This window comes from Pelophylax lessonae, assembly GCF_965119305.1.
Source record: "Pelophylax lessonae genome assembly, chromosome: 7".
Lineage (NCBI taxonomy): Eukaryota > Metazoa > Chordata > Amphibia > Anura > Ranidae > Pelophylax > Pelophylax lessonae.
Window position 1 is genome coordinate 156,785,351 of NC_138774.1, and position 20,989 is coordinate 156,806,339.

The 20,989-nt window shown below is 43.5% G+C and overlaps 1 protein-coding gene across 1 annotated transcript in view; it reads left to right on the forward strand.

The window, feature by feature from the left end:
• SMARCA1 (SNF2 related chromatin remodeling ATPase 1) overlaps window positions 1–20,989 on the forward strand; it is a 373,846-nt gene that overhangs the window by 26,415 nt on the left and 326,442 nt on the right. Inside the window, exon 2 of the mRNA XM_082262882.1 lies at window positions 6,441–6,527. Coding sequence (XP_082119008.1) covers window positions 6,441–6,527 — 87 coding nt within the window. The remainder of the gene's footprint in view (window positions 1–6,440; window positions 6,528–20,989) is intronic.

The window sequence follows — 20,989 nt, forward strand, 5'->3', positions numbered from 1 at the left end:
TTCTTCAGAGCCCTGTGCTGTGACTAGTGGCTCCCGCGTGCATGACATCACGCGGCTCCAGGCCAGTAGCATAGCTGGAGTCCGCAGACCAGGAAGGAAGATGGCAGAAGATGGATGCGGCCACCAGTGAGGACGACGTGGGCTTCGTTTGGAGGTAAGTGTCACATAAAGTGCTAGTATGCAATGCATACTAGCACATTATGCATTTACTTTGCAGGGAAGAAAAAAAGAAAAGGAAAGAGTTTACTTCCTCTTTAAGGTTTGACAAAATAGGTAGAAGCTGATGGGTTTCTATGCAGAGCTGCACCAGATTTTGCATTCTCCAGTTTTAGTAAATCAACCCGGAGTTGTTGCTCCGGTACTCTGTACTCTTGTGTGAGGAAGCAAAGGAAATATGCTGGCAATTACGTTGAACTGACTCAACCATCCATGTGGAAGAGCTCATACGGGCAGGTGAGGTTATATGCAGAGATTTAGCTTGGCCCCAGTGTCTTCCATAGTCCAAGCCTTTCTAATGTGATGATAGATATTCTGCTTGCAATCTCTAAATGGTGTCATTATTTTAAATGGCACCTAAAAAGTGGTGTGGTTTTGCCACGATTGTTGCACAATTTACTGCGTGGCAATCGTGGAAAATTTCATTGCATGAGTCTTGTCACCCCTAAAGGAGCAGGAGCTTCTTTTGAGTGACAAGTTTCACACGTTGCGATTTGCTGCGATTTTCATGCGATTTGCTGCACTGCAGTTCAAATGGCGTGAAGCTTGATGCTCAAAAAGGAGCAGGAGTTTCTTTTGGCAATCACTGCAAAACCGCACCACGTTTTAGATACCATTTAAAATAATGGCACCTGAACCTGAATTTTACGATTCTTCGGCAATACCAAAATTCCCTAGTGTGAATGGAGCAGCCCTGGTTCACACATATACGATTCTGGATGCTTTTTTAAACTCGAAGATTTGCATGACAGGCTAGATTTTATGTGTTCCTATTGAGGTGGTTCAAACAGATGCGATCCACACACATTACGCTCTGGGTATCCATTATGAAAAGGATCCTGGAAGATTGGAGTGTGTCTTAAGGATATTATTAATTATTGAATAGAGTACAATATGGTACCGACGTCCCTAGTAGATTGATAGATATCAGAATTTCTCTGATGTGCACAGCCACTTAAGTGGCAAAAAGGAGGACTAGGAATTGGGGTGGGACTTTAATGGTACCAGGTAGTATATAGTGCTCAAAGGCAAGATAAAATCAATAAGTTTTATTAAATATAAAAACATCAAACAAAAAAGACAACATACTGTACAGGACACCGGGAATGTGTCCTGGATGGCAGGTACATTTCCCCGATATTTGAGTTGTGATCCCTTTAATGGGGTCAGTTGCAGAGCTTTTGTGGTACTCGGGGGTTAACTCCCAGGTGAGGGAGGCTTGAAAGGCAGCAGAGGGAAATCAGCACATGTGTCAAGGAAGTGAATGGGAGAGAGACAGAGACTCACAAGCTGTGTAGTGAGTGGAAGCTCTCAGACAAGTTGAGACATGGGCTGCTAACTTTCCCCCTGTGTGGCCTGCCTGGCACCCTGACTTTGGAGGAGCCTGACCCCTGTATGGGACCAAAGACTAGCGGTGAGCCTGCTGCTTTATTACCAATACCAGAATTTGGACTGTTTATTTACTTTGGCTGAAGTAAGCTGTCTTTTGTTTTGCTGGGATTCAAATAAATGAACTGTTTTGCTTTCACCAAACTGGCTGGCGGTCATTCCAGAGCTACCCCAGGTTACAATACATAAAGGATAATTGGAAATATTCATTACATGTATAGAAACCATGAAAATGATATGTCACAGGTGACCTTAAATGACTAGGCCGGATAGTGTCCTGGCTATTATCCACAGGCAGCGCCCAACATGTTTCACCATTGCTTCCTCAGGGGCATGTAGCTGCAGCAGAAATGGTCATATATGTACTACAATGAAACATAAATTAAATGTTACATGGAAAATTTGTATAACATTGATAATTTAGTGAGCATTTCACCATGTGAACCCGACACCACAACATCGAAGTAGGTTCACCAGGATAGGATTTTCAACCCATAGAGTGACCGACCGGACATGCAGTAAGAGCCATAGGTCTCTCGGGGACGAGTGCGGTAGCCAGTAATGAATGAAAAAAGAAAGTAGATACTATTAAATAATGTGTTCAGATTGTATCCAAGAACAAAATGGAAGAGGAAGTATATAGGAAGGTTTTCTGCCTTCTAACAAATTGAGTCGAAGGCAGAAATCAGAATAGTGGAGATTTAAAAATATATTATACCTCTTAGACAGATTATCAATTCAAAAGGTTGTATACTTGGAACGTCCAAAACACAAATACTTACTGCATGTCCTGTCGGTCACTCTATGGGTTGAAAATTCTATCCTGGTGAACCTACTTTGATGTAGTGGTGTCGGGTTCACATGGTGAAATGCTCACTAAATTATGAATGTTGGGCGCTGCCTGTGGATAATAGCCGGTACACTATCCGGCCTAGTCATTTAAGGTCACCTGTGACATATAATTTTCATGGTTTCTATACATGTAATGAATATTTCCAATTATCATTTATGTATGTTGTGTTTTTTTTGTCTGATGTTTTTATATTTAATAAAATTTATTGATTTTATCTTGCCTTTGAGCACTATTTACTACCGGGTACCATTAAAGTCCCACCCCAATCTCTAGTCCTCCTTTTTGCCACTTAGGTGGCTGTGCACATCAGAGAAATTCTGATATCTATCATGAAAAGGATCCTGTGTGAGTTTGTAGTGATGCTTTTCAGAATCACTAGTGATAAGGTACAGTGGCATGCGGAGAGAAGTGTTCACATAGGATTTAAATCAAATGGGCGTGATTTTGCGTTGAAGTCAATGGGACGTGATTTTGCATTGAGGTCAGTGGGATGCCATTTTGCATTGAAGTCAAAGGGGCGCAAATTTGCATTGCAGTCAGTGGGACATGGTTTTTGCATTGAAGTTAATGGGATACAATTTTGCATTGAAGTCAATGGGAAGCAGTTGTGGAGAGAGAGACAAAATTGCACCTGTACTGAGATCGCAAAGATACCTGAATGACATTGCAATTTCAGTACACATAGGTGTGAACCCAGGCGCCAGGACACAATTTATAGCCGATATGCGACCTGGCGTCTGGGCTTTGTCTAACCATGATTTAACCCTTTTACAGTGGGGATCGAAAGTTTGGGCACCACAGGTAATAATTTGTATTAATGTGCATAAAGAAGCCAAGGAAAGATGGAAAAATCTCCAAAAGGCATCAAATTACAGATTAGACATTCTTATAATATGTCAACAAAAGTTAGATTTTATTTCCATAATTTACGGAAAAATAACCGCGCTAAAGGTGAAAAAGTTATGTATAGCAGCGACTTCAAGTGTGACCACACCCTAGAAAACTGTGTAAATAATAAGTCGCGTTGAGTGAATAAGGACAAATAAATGTCCAAACATTAATTGAATCGATTCCACAAGTCCAAAAAATAAATAAGTGAAGTAGTCAAATAGTCTCTTGTGTATTCAAACAATGACATGAAGTTAATTCATCAGCACAATAGGGATCCAAATCTCCCTTTGGAAATGCACTTACCAGATATACTGTGAACACCTTGATTGAAGATATCCCTGAAGTGCTCCCTGGATTAGATGGCATGGAGTCACATATGGAAAGAAAAGGACGCCATAGCATAAAACCCCACAAACTAGTATAAAACACCCTAGGTGCACCAACTTGAAACAAAAAAGGGGAGTGTATCCACCTCCAATTGTGTAGCTGCTTACCAGAGCTAATCAAAACACCAGGTAAACTGAGTCACTGCTAAGAGAGACTCTCCTAGATAAGTGCCAGAGAGAATGGTATGCATGATAGAAATTCCACCACCAATACAGGAGACCCTTACCAGACTGTGAGTAAAGTAGGCAAAGTGTGTTGGATTCCCTCAGAGAGATCAAATGGCCACCACCGATAGCTCAAGTCCCTTACCAAATCAGGAATCAGACACGCTTGCAGGATGTCAAGGGTTAACAGCTGGGTAACTCTCATTAGCCATTCAGCATTGATGGAGACAAGACCCTCAGGATGACCAGGTCCAGACCGGATCGCCAATCCACCAGATGGACAGTATATAGTCCCAAATAAAAAGAAAGGCGCCAATAGTGTAAAACCTTAAGACTTTAATCATATAAAAGGAGGTAACAAACTCACATGTAAAAGGAAGTCATACGCATGTAGAGCCGCCGTCTGGACGGCTGGGCACATCCGCACTAATGGGACGCTTCTGAAGATGACGTCAACACGCCGTGACCTTAAGTTAGGTCACGGCGTGTTGATGTCTCAACACGTTGATGTTTCAAGTTGGTGCACCTAGGGTGTTTTATACTAGTTTGTTGGGTTTTATGCTATGGCATCCTTTTCTTTCCATATGTGATTCCATGCCATCTAATCCCGGGAGCACTTCAGGGATATCTTCAATCAAGGTGTTTGGATAAATCCCCTGTTTACATTCACAGTATATCTGGTAAGCGCATTTCCAAAGGGAGATTTGGATCCCTATTGTGCTGATGAATTAACTTCACGTCATTGTTTGAATACACAAGAGACTATTTGACTACTTCACTTTATTTTTGGACTTGTGGAATCAATTCAATTTATGTTTGGACATTTATTTGTTCTTATTCACTGAGCGCGACTTATTATTTACAAAGGATAAATGTAGACCACCTGTGTGGTCTGAGGTTGAAAAAAATCCCATGCTGTACCTATGCTGGCCGTATGCTCAGTATGGAGAAGCTGCTCAACCTCTTGAAACCAGCTCTAAAATGGCCGAATACAGGAAAAAAAAAAAAGAAGGAAGTGACATTTTGGACATGCTCAGTGCTAAAATATTAAAACAGATTTTAAAAAATTTGAACCCCCTCCCCTCGCCTCCACACTCATGCACATAAAAGCGCAAACGTGTGCATACGCCGCACAGTGGTACATAAACTATGATTGCGCAATACATATTGGGCGTCACCACCCATAGTAGGAAGAATTTTTTTAGGGGTATCATAAATGCTAAAAGACAAAAAGTGAGTGCACCGCCCTAGTGCAGCACTATCAATATATGTTTATTAATAAAATCCCCTCAAATACTCACAAAGTTAGTTGATAAAACAACAGTTACATTTGTCCCTAACTGCACATAACCACTTTGGTGTGTGGCTATGTGGCTACATGCGGCCACTGTCAGCCTGTCATTCGTTTATATAGGCTGCTGTTTGCTTGCACCTGTGATTCCAGCAGCAGGACTCCTCTGATTCTGTATGCTGGAATCCAGTGTATGAGAATAAAGGGCCATGTGAAGGAGTCCTAATAGATTTCAGTTTACCAGTCCTTGGATGTAGTTTAATTTTTAAATTAATTATTTTTTTTATTGGCTTTCTCCTTCATTTTCGGCAGTTCATCCTGTCAGTAATGCACTTCTCGTACTAGAATGACAATGCTCACTTAGGCTACATTCACATCTAGGCGTTGCTATTTTTATAGGTGTTTTCCAGGCGTTTTTATAGGCGTTTTTGCAAGCATTTTACAGGTAAAATGCCTGTATGCCTGTAAATTGCTCTATATCGCCTTTCCAGCGTTTGCATTAAGTCTATGGGGCAAAAACGCCTGTAATCTGCCAAAAAAGAAGCTCATGTACTTTTTGGAGTGTCGGGCGTTTTGCTCAAGGCGTCGGAACACTCAGATGTGAACAGGGGCCATTGAAATGAATAGGATTTGTCTTGTTGTGCGCTTTTTGAGCTGATCCTTAGAGCTGAAAACGCCCCAAAAAGCCTACATGTGAACATAGCCTTACTGTACTGTATCTATGGAGGCGCTGCATTGCCACCCTAGGACAGGAAGTGTTAAACTCAAATGTGCAAAAAAAAAAAAGACATAATTGGAATTCAGTTTTACAACTCATGCACGCTGTACGTTTTAACAGCTGCTGTCTTTGACTTTAGGCGTTTTTTCTGCAGTCAGTAAACTCTCCATCATGTTATCCTTTGTGTCCATGCACACACGCATTTTTTGGCAGGGGCGTTTTCTGGCTGGAAAAAACCCAGAAGAGGAGTTTTTTAGCTGTAAAAACTGTAACTGGTAAAAGCTTAAAAACACACAAAGAAATGGCTATTCAGCATTTATCAGCATTTTGAGGCATAAGATCACGTGGGAGTATAGGTTTGCTAAAATAAAGCTAAAAAACGCTAACAAACAGTACAACAAAAACACTGCAAAAATCATTCTATAGCTAAAGCTAATGGCGTTTTTATAACATTCAATGTGTATGAGGCCTAATGTGTAGTTGCTTTGTAAATTGTAATGTGTAATCCTCTTTGAAATTGTCTTCTTTTAGAAAAATGATCCCCCCTTTCAGCTGAAACTCCCTCCTAAAGCTCAACGTCCTGAAAAGGAAGTGGATCCTGAATATGAAGAAAAGATGGTGAGTGTTGTGTGAGTGGGCTAACAGACAGTTAAATATACTGTAATATAAATGGCTTGAAGAAACACAATAGCAGGAAGCACAAATTTTACTGACAGGATGTAACAAGGAAAGTTAGAGAGGGAGCAAGTGAGGAAATTGTCAGTACCCATTCTTTTTTAAAACACCCTTTGTCAGTTTCTATCAGTTTAGTCAAACACTCTGGTTAACTGCCTGATAAGCTTTGTTGAGACTTGTATAGTGACATGAAGCATACACTACAATGTTGGCACATACTGGAGTAATGTTTTTAAATGTATTAAATATCCTAGTGTATTTTGTAGCGAAAGCTTCTCTATAAAGATACATAAGTATGTTCTATCTATGTGTACACTAAAGGAAGGGGGTCACGTGAAAATTAAAGGAAAGTATATTGTAGGTACCCAATGGTTATAGTGAGATAGTGACCCAACGTGTCATGCATCAAAATTGTGCACGCTCGTGGAATGGCAACAAACATTGGTACTTAAAAAATCTCCATAGACGACGCTTTAAAAATGTCTGCAGGTTACCAGTTTAGAATTACTAGGGCTAGAACTATTGCTCTCGCTCTAACAATTACGGCAATACCTCATGTGTGGTGTGAACACCATTTACGTATGTGGGCGCAACTTGCGTATGCGTTTGCTTCTACGTGCGAGCTCGGAGGGACAGGGTGCATTAAATTTTTTTTTTTCCTATTTATTTTTATTTTTTATTTTTACACAGTCCCTTTTAAAACATTTTTTTATTACTTTTATTCCTATTACAAAGAATATAAACATCTCTTGTAATAGAAATTAGCAGGACAGGTCCTCTTTAATGTGAGACCTTAGGTCAAAAAGACCTCAGATCTCACATCTGCACTAAAAAGCAAAAAAATAAAAAGTCATTTTTTTCCTTTATAAAAAAAAAAAATGGTCCCTTTAAGGCTGTTGGGAGGGCACCTCTCCTGCCAGTCATGAAAGTGATCCTGCTCCGCTGGGGCCACTTTTATGAGAAAGTTTGACAGTTTGGTTGTCGCAAGCAAATGTGACAGTTAGCAGTTGGGCATTCCAGAAATCGAACTGTTTTTTGAAACCAATAAATCAAAGGGTTTAGTTCCGCTTCATGATTTACTGCTGTTCAGAGGCTCTGGACTTCAGCAAAATGGCAGCCTCCAGAAAAAAGAAACCGTAACAATGCTGGAGGTAAGTTACAGCACAAACACAATTTTGGTAGCATAATTGTTAATGTGGAATGCATGTTCCTTGCTAAAAAACATTATTTTTTATCAAGTTGTTATGGGTAAAGTTCTGCTTTATTTCTTTCACTGACATATCACCAGACCAGCAGTTTCTGTTTTTTTCAGCATGGAGTCAGAGTAAGAGTTTGTGCCTCACACTCATGCTGATCCCATGGCTTCAGAATCTGAGTCAGACAGAGAAAGTCAGAGAATAGTAGAAGCCCTTATCTGCACGTTTCTTCCAGGTTAGTGTTTTGGAGTATTGAAGCCAGAGGGTCAGCATGACAGCCAGACAGCTGGCATTTCCAGATGGAAAAGTCAGCAATGGCTTCCTCCATAATTTTTTTCATGTCAGGCTTGCTTTCTGTTTTGTGATAATGTGATATTCTTGGAAAAATAGGTCCTTAGGAGATATGATTAGTTTATCCCTTTGTCCTCCACTATGCTGCTTTTTTTCTCTTTACCTAGCACCGTTTTTTACTGGTATGCATGTTTTTTTTTTTTTTTTTTTTTTAATAACCACTGTACAACTCTAACGTCAGGAAATTGGGCATGGGCCAGTCACAATGTTGTAACATGGGCCCGGATGTGGTAAAAGTAGTGAATTACTGAATTTAAGTGACAAAACATTGTTTCCGTTAAATCATTTAAAAATCTCTAGTCAAAGCTTCAAAACGTTTGGATAGAGTGGAAAACAGTAAACACCTCTATCAAATGTATTGCCTTCTGTGCCTATTAGGGACATTGCCTCTCACTTTCTGTCCTGACAGGAAGTGATGGGAAATCTCTTCACCTGGGACACAGACAAAAAAACTAAAAAGAGTGGGGAAGGGTTGGAACTTCTGACATTGTTTTAATGCTGTTTGTGCCTTTCTGTCCCAATGATGCCTGTACCCCCAATTTATTTTTTTGGGGGAATGGGACAGGTAATGAAAACACATTTTCTCAATGAGAACATAGAGAGCAATAAAAAATGTACATAAGTTCTGACTCCTACACATTCTTTTGAAATCCTTAAAAGAAAACAAATGTTTTTTTTAGAGTTGGGCTGTAATTACAAAGACAATCATTTAAAAATGCATTCAAATGCCTAGCGTTACCCGACCCTTGGTTATATTATTTAACCGCTCAGCTCCAGTATATAGCACGAGCTGTCCGTCCTATGGAGGAGAATGTCTAGACCCCTCAACCAAATTATTGCTATTTACAACATGGGGAAGAGAAATTATATGTGGTGTGGAGGCTCTAGCAGTCAGTAAGTCCAACAAATTTTACCCCACATACGCTCTTATGCAAAAGGTCTGGAATAAAGCCAGGCATCTAAAAGTTACTGGCTTCAAAAGATTCAGCCCGATCTGGGGAAATGCACATTATCCAGAACTAGCTTGATTGCAACATGGGGTAAAGTAGGTGCAATATGGTGTTACTCATTTGAGACATTTGTTCTCCAATGGGGTTTTGCGCTCTTTTCCGGAGCTGCAGGCCATGTTTCGCCTACACTGCTCAATGTAGTTTTACTACTTACAGCTGTGTCATGTGGTGTGGGCCCAGCAGGGGCCAGATCTTTGGATACAGTCTCCCACCCCCATATACAACTATATGACTGACGTTAACATATACAAGGGCTTCATCTCTCAATGCTACTGGATGTTACCTAATAATTTCCTTCTAGACCACCCAGACATGAGTTGTGCCCAGTGGGAAAAAGACATCAGCCCCTTTGAGGATGAGCAATGGGAGGAGGCCCTCATGGCGGTCCAGCAATGTTGCTTGAATGTGGCTCAACGACTTTCTCAATTATATTTGCTTCTGAGGGTACACTACACTCCAGCAAGATTGTTTAAAATGGGCCTCAAAGATAGTCCTACACGCATTGGATGCTGCCAAGATTATGGGGTTCTCATCCACCTGGCTTGAAGATGTCCCAAGTTACACATTTACTGGAGGGGTGTTATAGATGTCATTAATAGGGTCTTTCAGATCACATTGAGTGAGGATCCTAAACAATGTGTACTGGGTATTTTAGGCGACCTTCAATTGGAGGAAATCACTAAGCAGGCTATAGCAAGAGCACTGTTTCAGGACCGCAAGTTGATCCTGAGACACTGGTTCTCCACTGACCCTCCCACGGTTAAGGAGTGGGTGTCTCAGATGGGTTATACCCTTAGACTCGAAAAATATATCTGGCAACACAGAGGGTGTATTGGTAAATTTGAGAAACTTTGAAGTATGTGGCTAGATATACCAGGCTGGCTCCAGTAAAATTAGTCTTGAACCACCTTTTATGTAAATAAAGCACTTTTGGTCACATACTATGTCCAGACTTTGGAGATGGTCTTGCATAATCAAGCGTAAAATATAGTATAGGTTCATTGTTCAGTTGTAATGATATTCCCTGATTAACTGATTGTATATAAAACTATGTACAAATGCATTTTGTGCAAATTTAAGTTGTATACTTACTCTCTGGTATATGTTTTGTATATACACTTTGTTGTTTATTTTGATGCCAATAAAGCTTCTTTCTTTTGAGAAAAAAACAAATGCATTCAAATAAAATTTATATTTTGAATTTTTTTTGTACATAAAAATGTTTAAAACCTATTAACACGTGAACCCTAAAAACATTGATATTGCTTTGGATATGACATGTTAATACACGTCTTGTCCTTAGTAATTTTACTCAACTACATTGCTAAATTCCCGTGTTATTTTTTTGCTTTATTTGAAAGGAATATAACATGATTGATGTTGCTGATACATATTTGACTGTTTTTGAAGAACAGAGATTGAAAATGTTAGCTATATTGAACAAGTATTTGTAGTGTGAAGTTGACGGGAAAGAATGCTGGTGGCGGGAACACTGGGATAACAATACAGAAGTAATTGACTAATGGTGCAACCTTAACATAACCTTGTTTCTTTGTCTCTCCAAAAGTTTACAATTTGAGTAGACGGGATACCACCTTGTAGTTATAATCAGAATGTCTTTGGTTTTCATTTTCACAGTTTTCTGCATTTCCAGAGGCTGGATAGAATGCAGATTGTACTATTAATATCCCACATTTTGGCAAAAAAATAATGTATAAGTATAGTTACAAATACCCTTGTGAGGTCCTCTTTGCTTTTGAAAACATCTGATTTATAAAACTATGCTTATAATATCATACTATGGGCTTTATTTACTAAAGCTAGAGAGGACAAAATTAGTCACAAACAGAGAAACCAATCAGCTTACAGGTTTTATTGCTTAAGCTTAATTAAACAAGCTGAGGTTAGAAGCTAATTGGTTTCTTTGCAAAATTGTGACTAATTTTGCCCTCTCTAGCTTTAGTAGATAAACCCCTATTGGAGATTTTTTCTAACTGAGGTTATTAAAGCATAACTTTAACCTCCCTGGCGGTATGATTCTGTCAGGAATTCTGTTCCAAAAGCGGTACAATTCTTTTCATGGAAATTTGGCGTTATGTATTATAGGCCTACAATTCTTAGTAATTACTGACTTAAACCTGACCAAAACAAGTCTCTAGTAGACATCCCAGATGTGATAAATTTGAAACACAAACAAGTGAATTATAATCGAATCAATAATATTATTTTATTATTTAATATATTGATTAGATTATAATTCATGCGTTATATAATATATATATATATATATATATATATGTGTGTGTGTGTGTGTGTGTGTGTGTGTGTGTGTGTATATATATATATATATATATATATATATATATATATATATATATATATATATATATATGTATGCGCATATATATAATATAAAATGTGTTATGTGTTTTGTGCAACGTGTTTTTTTTTTTTTTTTTGAATTTCCCTCTCTAGTTCCGCTCCCATGCAGCATTGCTGCTGCAGGGAACGGAACTAGGAAGTCCTCCTACCGACAGACGAGCGGCGGGGATCTCACTGGCGGTCACAGCAATGAGAGCTCATCGCTGGATCGCCAGGATAAGGTAAGAGACGCTCCGCTGCGCTGTCTGCATAGCTCTGCCATTCACCCCGAGCGTGACTCGGGGATACCGCTAATAGCAGAAAATTCCTACCCCGAGTCATGCTCGGGGATACCGCTAGCGAGGTTAATACACAAATTGATTTAAGGTCAATGGCTCCACTCCCATGAAGTAATAATAGCTGTTTTCTCTTACGTCCTCCGACAGTCGCCGCCCACTCATACAGTCTTCACCAATGGGTATTGACTTCCTCTCCTTAGGAGTAGCTAGGCAAAAGCATTTACATAGACACACCCATGGGGGCTGTCCCACTGGTCCAATACCCCCCTGCGATAGCCATCCCAACTCAGTTTGTCTTCTGCCTAGTTCAGGAGTAGATAGGCTTCCCTGTGCTGGGGCTACAGTCTCAGCCTTCTTCTATTTTATGATTTTATTTTCTGCTTTACTAGCTGTTTATTTTGTCAGCGTTAGTCGGATGTTCAGATGAAGACGGCGTTTGCGGAGCTGGGAATCGGACTGGCCGTCCTGGTTCTCCAGGACAGGGGGTCAGATGGAATCCCAGCCCACCATCGAGCGTTTAGCAGGCTATGTGTTCGCCCTGGTCTCGCAAACGACCCATCCCTGTCCTCAGGGATGTAGCCTGTGAGGTGGCTACCTCACCAGACACATCCATGGTTCGTCCGTGCATTACTGGTGTCCTACGTTTTTGGCTGGCGGCACTCCCCGGCCATCTGAGGGTGGGCGGTTTTCCGTTTGATATGAGGCACCCCACGCCATCGTGTACAGGTAAGTACACTCTGTGTGGGGCCTCTGTCTGGGGTCGGCAGTCCTGTGTGTCTGTGGTGTCCCCTATGTCTGTGCGTTTTTGGGCTCCCTGATCCCGGTCCCTGCGGGGGTTTTTTCTCTCACAGCCAGTGCTGTGTGGGGTTTTGGGGGATCCCTCTCCTGTGTCACTTTGGGTGCTTGGAGGTACAGACACGTGCGGCGACCGCTGCAGGGTTAAAATCCACCGGTCCGCCATTTTAGGTGTGGGCAGCATGTCTGGCTTCACTGTGGGCGCTTATACAGCATTGTATGTAGTGTATTTTGGCGCCTTGTGGCGCCATCTTGTGTGTGGCAAACGATCGTTCCAAGCACATGTCGGCGGCCATTTTGCCGAAGCCTCCCATTACTTTACATAGGCATCCATGTTTCCTTAGCCTGCAGCCTCAGTTCAGTCTCTGGCAGTGACATCACTTCCTTCCTTCACTCAGGAGCGACCGACTGCGGTGGTAACACACTTGTGGGGCTCTGTTTTGCTGTCCTTCTTTTCCTCCCTTGTGCAATCTTCCTGGCTTCAGTTTGTCCCTGCGGGGGGTCTGTGTTCCACAGTCTTTGTAGTGGTGTGCGGCGTGGTCCGCGCCGTGCTTAAAGGGCCAGTACCTTTAAAAAAAAAAAAAAACTTTTTTGGTAATGGAATCCCAGGACAGCAAATTCCCTCCAGCCTTGGTAGGGGATTCAAGTTCCTCTGAATCCTCTACCCTGACTAATTTGGCTGCTGTAGTGGCGACTTTGGTGTCCAAAATGGATGTGCTGATGACTGAACGTGCTGCTAGAAAAAGGCCTAGGGTTTCTTTTTCTTCTGATTCTGAATGTGACATGGTTGCTGTAGGTAGCGTGCCCCTTTCAGGGTCTCGCTCTTCTCAGGACCCGCAAGTGTCTGAAGGGGAAGCGGAGGTTACAGGGGTGGATAAATCCCCCCCCTGGGATGCCTGAGGAACGCGCAGCTATGGATGCGCTGATTTCTGCCATCAAAGAAACACTACATTTAGAGGATGAGCCCAGTCCTCCGGGCATTGTCATCTTTTGGTACACACAGGACCCGCAAGACGGCGCAGGTTTTTCCTTGCCCCGCTAAGTTTCATCACACTGTGAATGAGCAATGGCGCAATTTGAAACACACCTTCACGGTGCCTAAAATGTTTCAACTTCTCTACCCTTTTGCGTCTACTACGGTTGCACACTGGTGTGTGGCTCCTCAAGTGGATCACTGTAGCCAGATTGAACAGACTACTCTGGTTCCCACCGAAGATTCTCCGGTATTTAGGGATCCTACGGATAGGAAGCTGGAATCTCTTGCCCGCCACTCCTACGTGGTGGTGGGTTCCATGCTAAAGCCTATTTTCTGTCATGGCGGCTCAGGCTGTGGCAGATTGGACCAAGGTGCTCAGACGCACTCTCGTGGCTAATTCTGCCCCCCCACTACCGTGGAGATGGTGGACCAGATTTATCAGGCGGTCATGTATTTGTGCGATGCGGCCTTAAATGAGGCCCCATTAGCTGCGCGCCTGTCCAGTGTCGCGGTGCTTAGCCGTCGACTGATATGGTTGAAGAGCTGGTCGGCTGACCAGAAAGGCAGTGGCTGATATTCCCTATGCGGGGTCTCGTCTTTTTGGTGAATCACTGGATGAATTGGTTAAGGGAGTCACTGGGGGCAAGAGCACTCTGCTGCCCCAAAATCCTAAGGGCAAGTTTTTCCGCGGCAAGCGGGGTCCCGCCTTTAAACCTAATCAGGGGTCCTTTCGTGCCTTCAAGGCACAGTACAAGGGGAAACCCTTTAAGGGCCAGGGTGGCCAGAGAAAACCCTGGGCCGGCAAACCTAAATCCGGCCATGCGGGTGCTGCGGCTCAGTCCGCCTCTGCCTGAAGGGGCGCCCTCACCCATTTCAGGGATGGGGGGAAGTTTGCACGGTTTCCTCCAACCTTGGCTGCTCCGAGTTCTGGACAGGTGGGTTCAGGAAATCATTTGATCAGGGTACAAGATCGATTTCTTTCACGGCCGGCAGACAGATTCTTTCACTCAAATCTTCATTGGACCCCAGGGCGTTACAGGACCTGCATCAAGCGGTACAGGATCTCCTCGCTCAGGGGGTAATCGTCCTGGTGCCTCATCGGGACAGGTTTTCGGGGGTTTTACTCGAATCTGTTCGCTGTGCCCAGAAAGGAGGGCAAAGTGCATCCGATTCTGGACTTGAAAGCTCTGAACCGCTTCGTGCACGTTCGAATCGCTCCGCTCGGTGGTGGCCTCCCTGAGTTCGGGAGAATTCCTGGCCTCTATAGACCTGAAGGATGCGTATTTACACATCCCTATTTTCGAGAGTCATCAGAGGTACCTCCGGGTTGCTATCGCGGAGGATCATTATCAGTTTGTGGCGTTACCCTTTGGTCTCGCTTCGGCACCAAGGGTCTTTACCAAAGTGTTGGCGCCTTCTGGGCCTGTTGCGGGCACAGGGCTTTGCGGTCTTGGGATATCTGGACGATCTCCTGTTAAGATCGAGTGCCAGTCAGAGCCTGATGCGCGATCTGTCCACTACGGTCCAGACGCTTCAGGAGTTCGGCTGGACCATCAACGTTCAGAAGTCGACCTTGTCTCCTTCGGTTCGTCTCCCGTATTTGGGAATGGTTCTGGACTCTGCTCAAGCAAAGGTGTTCTTACCGGAGGACAAGCTCCGGACACTGCAGTCCGAGGTCAGGTCCCTCAGGGACAAGGAATCCTCGTCACTCAGGACCTGTATGCAGTCCCTGGGGTTATGCGGTCCCTGGGGTTGATGGTATCGGCCTTCGAGGCGATACCATTTGCACAGTTTCACATGCGGTTTCTCCAAGCGGAGATCCTGGCCAGGTGGGACAGACTACCTCAGTCCTTAGACCTGAGAGTGTCTGAGTCGCCAAACCAGAATGGATCTCTTGTGATGGCTTCAGTCCCTGGCTGTTTCGGAAGGGAAATCCTTCCGGCCATTACTATGGACGGTGATTACCACGGATGCCAGCCTGTCGGGCTGGGGTGGCGTCCTGGGCAACCTATCTGCCCAGGGCACCTGGGCGGAGGAGGAATCCTCCCTTCCGATAAACATATTGGAATTGAGAGCGATCAGGCTGGGCCTGCTCCACTGCCTGTACGGGTGCAGACGGACAATGCCACTGCGGTGGCGTACATCAACCACCAAAGGGGCATCAGGAGTGCCCGGGCGGCCCAGGAAGTGACCAGTATTCTGTCTTGGGCCGAGACTCATGTCCCGGCGATATCGGCAGTTCACATTCCGGGTATGGAGAATTGGCAGGCCGATTATCTGAGCCACCAGACCCTGCAGACCCTGGACCAGGGGGAATGGTCCCTGGACCCGGAGGTGTTTCAAATGCTGTGTGCGAAGTGGGGATCCCCGGATGTGGATCTTTTCGCGTCTCGGCTAAACCACAAGGTGGAAAGGTTTGTGGCAAGAACGCGCGATCCTCTGGCAGACGCCTCGGATGCGCTGGTGGTGCCTTGGCATCAGTATCGTCTGATCTATGCCTTTCCTCCGATTCAGTTGTTGTCCAGGTTCCTTCGCAGGTTGACCTCGGAACAAACACTGATTCTGGTGGCGCCGGACTGGCCACGCCGGTCCTGGTACGCGGACATCGTTCACCTGGCCGTCGAGCCTCCATTGAAGCTGCCAATGCGGGAAGATCTGCTGTCTCAGGGACCGATCTTCCATCCTGCTTTACAGTCGCTGGCTTTAACGGCATGGCTGTTGGAAGCCAGGTCCTGAGAGACAGGGGTCTCTCCTCCGAGGTTATTCCTACTTTACTCAAGGCTAGAAAAGCCTTGTCTGGTAAGATTTATTACCGTACATGGAAAGCTTATTTTGCCTGGTTTGAGTCCAGGGGTTTCTCTCCTCGTTCTTACTCGGTGGCGAGAGTGTTGGCTTTCCTCTAGTTTGTTTTGGACCAGCGCCTGGCGTTGGCCACAATTAAGGGCCAGGTATCTGCACTGGCTGTTCTTTTCCAGCGCCCTGTGGCGTCTAATTCTTTGATTCGCACCTTTTATTCAAGGTGTGCGTCACTTGGCCCCTCCTAAAAGGGATCCTCTACCTCCATGGGTCTTGAACTTGGTTCTGTCCGTGTTACAATGTTCCCCGTTTGAAAAATCAGGGAAATTTCGTTACCTCTGCTGTCTAAAAAGGTTGCTTTTCTGGTTGCGATCACTTCTGCTCGCAGAGTGTCGGAGTTGGCGGCGTTGTCTTGCCGCTCCCCTTACCTGGTGGTTCATAGGGATAAGGTGGTCTTGCGACCTAACCCGTCCTTTCTTCCAAAGGTGGTTTCGGGTTTTCACATCAATGAGGACATTGTTTTACCTTCGCTCTGTGCGAATCCTAAGCATCCTAAGGAGATTGTCTTGCATTCTTTGGATGTTGTCAGGGCGTCAGGGTTTACCTGTCGTCGACTGAATCCTTTCGAAAATCGGATTCTCTTTGTCCTTCCTGAGGGACCTCGGAAGGGTATGGCTGCGTCTGCGGCGACCATTGCAAAATGGATCAGACAGACAATTGTTCAGGCCTATTTGTTGAAGGAACGGGTACCACCCTTCCCTGTCAAGGCACACTCTACCAGGTCGGTGAGTACATCCTGGGCCCTCCGGCATCAGGCCTCGGTGGCCTAGGTGTGCAAGGCTGCGACTTGGTGGTCAGTGCACACCTTTTCCAAATTCTACAAAATTGATGTTCTGGCATCAGCTGATGCCTCTTTTGGCCGCAAAGTTCTCTGTGCGGCAGTTCCTTTGGGGACCCAGGTTTTGTGTGGGTCCCTGGCTGTTGGGGTTGTTTACCCCCTTGGTTATTTGCTTTCCTTGGTTGTTGCTCCTGTTGAGCTTTTTTGTTGCCCAGAAGGTTCCCTTGCTGTTCACGTAAGGTTCCTTTCTCTGATGTGGGTACTGCGTTGCCTTTTTTGACGGTTGCGTTTCCCACCCCTCATGTCTACACTGCTTTGGGACATCTCCATTGGTGAAGACTGTATGAATGGGCGGCGACTGTCGGAGGACGTAAGAGAAAACTGAATTTTTGTAAAATCTTACCGTAAAATTAATTTCTCTGAGTCCTCGGACAGTCGCCGCCCCAGCCCCTTTTTTGGGGTTCTTGTACACTTAACTGCTTACTACCAAACTGAGTTGGGATGGCTATTGCAGGGGGGTATTGGACCAGTGGGACAGCCCCCATGGGTGTGTCTATGTAAATGCTTTTGTTTTAACAAGTCTTTTGCCTAGCTACTCCTAAGGAGAGGAAGTCAATACCCATTGGTGAAAACTTTGAGTGGGCGGCGACTGTCGGAGGACTCAGAGAAAGGAATTTTATGGTAAGATTTTACAAAAATTCATTTTTTTTTTTGGGGGGGGGGCGTTATTTTTGTTCCCTTAACAAGACTGAGCACATTGCATATGGTTTCAAGAGGGAAAGAGGCTCAAACTAAATAATCTGTATGACAATGTCTGTGCAGCCAGCATGTGAGTTTTAGTTGGTAGACACTTTTCTTAGTTGCATCTCTTTTTTTCAGTCCAGACACTCTATGACTGGAGATAATAGTGAAAGAAGCAAAATGCACCCTTGCTTCTGGAAGTTGTAGGTCTGACCGTATATTGTAGGCAAGCACATCTGTTTCATCTTGTTTTTTTTCTATTACATGTCCCTCTTTCCTTAGTGCAGTAGCAGGTAACAAGGTGGGTAAACTCTGCCTGAAGGGAATTGGGCACCATTAGCAGCAGTTGCAACACATTCTGATCTGTAAGATTCTGGCTGTTGTTGTGCTTGTGCCACAGCAGAATGTGAAGGCATCTCATACAGTGCTGATCGAAAGTTTGGGCACCCCAGGTAAAAATTTGTATTAATGTGCATAAAGAAGCCAAGGAAAGATGGAAAAATCTCCAAAAGGCATCAAATTACAGATTAGACATTCTTATAATATGTCAACAAAAGTTAGATTTTATTTCCATCATTTACACTTTCAAAATAACAGAAAACAAAAAAATGGCATCTGCAAAAGTTTGGGCACCCTGCAGAGTTAATATCTTGTACTGCCCCTTTGGCAAGTATCGCAGCTTGTAAACGCTTTTTGTAGCCAGCCAAGAGTCTTTCAATTCTTGTTTGAGGTATCTTTGCCCATTCTTCCTTACAAAGGTCTTCCAGTTCTTTGAGATTTCTGGGCTGTCTGTCACGCACTGCTCTTTTAAGGTCTATCCATAGATTTTCAATTATGTTGAGGTCAGGAGATTGTGAAAGGCCATGGCAAAACCTTCAGTTTACGCCTCTTGATGTAATCCCCCGTGGATTTCCAGGTGTGTTTAGGATCATTATCCATTTGTAGAAGCCATCCTCTATTTAACTTCAGCTTTTTCACAGATGGCATCAAGTTACCATCCAAAATGTGCTGAAATTTTACTGAATCCATTTTTCCTTCTACTCATGAGGTGTTCCCTGTGCCACTACCTGCAATACAACCCCAAAGCATGATTGATCCACCCCCATGCTTAACAGTTGGACAGAGGTTCTTTTCATTAAATTCTGTGCCCCTTCTTCTCCAAATGTACCTTTGCTCATTCCGGCCAAAAAGTTAAATTTTAACCTCATCGGTCCACAGAACTTGTTTCCAAAATGCATCAGGCTTGTCTATATGTTCATTTGCAAAGTTCAAACGCTGATTTTAGTGGTGAGGACATAGAAGAGGTTTTCTTCTGATGATTCTTCCATGAAGACCATATTTGTACAAGCATCTCCCTTATAGTGGAATAGTGTACCACAACTCCAGTGTCTGCCAGATCTTTCTGGAGGGATCGTGCAGTCAAACGTGGGTTTTGATTGTTTTTCTCACAATCCTGCGAGCTGTTCTGTCTGATATTTTTCTTGGTCTTCCAGATCTTGCTTTAACTTCCACTGTTCCTGGTGACTGCCATTTCTTAATTACATTCCGAACAGAGGATATTGACATCTGAAAAAGCTTTACTATCTTCTTATAGCCTTCTCCAGCGTTGTGAGCGTCAAATAGTTTCAGTTTTCTAGTTCAGTTTTCAGATGAGTCTGGACATTTAAAACCTTTGAGATTGACATCACCTGGTCTTCCCAGACGATGATTGAGAACAATCCATGACACTAGCAGGTCTCAGCCTTGCAAAGGGGGCAGTGCATGCTATAAATTCTGCAGGGTGCCCAAACTTTTGCAGACGCCATATTTTTGTTTTCTGTTATTTTGAAAGTGTCAATGATGGAAATAAAATCTAACTTTTTTGTTGATATATTATAAGAATGTCTAATCTGTAATTTGATGCCTTATGGAGATTTTTCCATCTTTCCTTGGCTTCTTTATGCTCATTAATACAAATTTTTACCTGGGGTGCCCAAACTTTCGATTACCACTGTATGTTGTATGGGAGCAGAAGTTCCCACATGCAAGTGTGGACAACAGTGACTTAGCCCATTATTACAAACTTTGGAAAGAGTGACAGACATGTCATCCAGATGTGTGGAAAAAAGTATTGTAAAGTTCACTGATCAAAACAACTGCTACTTCTCAAACTCTTAAGAAGACCCTAATCACATAGAATTATTACCAATCTTTCCATGAAATGATATGTCAATTTACCTTAATATCATGCATTTAATCTGCCTGTAATTAGGCTTGTGACGGTATCAGATTTTCATGCTGCGATTAATTAAGGTTTTGCCACGGTATACGGTATTATCACGCTATTCAATTATTAAATTTAAAATATTAAATTTCTACCTCACTTGAATTTCATTGCTGAATTTAGGGACTTTGGTTCACTTATTCACATTATTATATAGTCAGTCAGTACAGACTCTGTGAACCAGGCCTAAAATAAGCCATGAAAGCAGTGTCTGGCCTACCTGGTGATGACTGGTCCTGGCGCTCGGCTCCGATCCGATGGCCTAGTCATTAAGGGGGAAAATCCTTGTGGTCAAGAAGTGGTTAAATCGGAAGGAGGACCGGTGTTGTTATTTATAAATTACTTTACTATTGCTTTAGGCCTGGTTCACATGTATGCAGGTTGGCGGCCCACATTTGCACAGGCATAGCAGCCCATTGATTTGAACGGGCTGCTATGCCCTCATTTTCCGCAGAAAAAAGGTGCATGCAGCATTTTTTTTAAAATTCAGTGGCCTTGAAATCCATCCTGTTTTTGCACCATGCGACTAACCTGCAGTTCCTGCTCTGGCAAGCTTTCTGCGTTTTTTATATACGTGGGTCCAGCATTTAAAAACACAGTTTGCGTGTGCAGCAACTGCAGGTAAGTCGCATGATGCAAAAGAAGGATGGATTTCATGGCCACTGCATTTTTTTTAATTCTGCATGCACCTTTTTTCAGCCAAAAACGCAGGCATAGCAGCTCAAGCCCATTCAAATCAAAGGGCTGCTATGCCTGTGCAAATGTGGGCCCCCAACCCG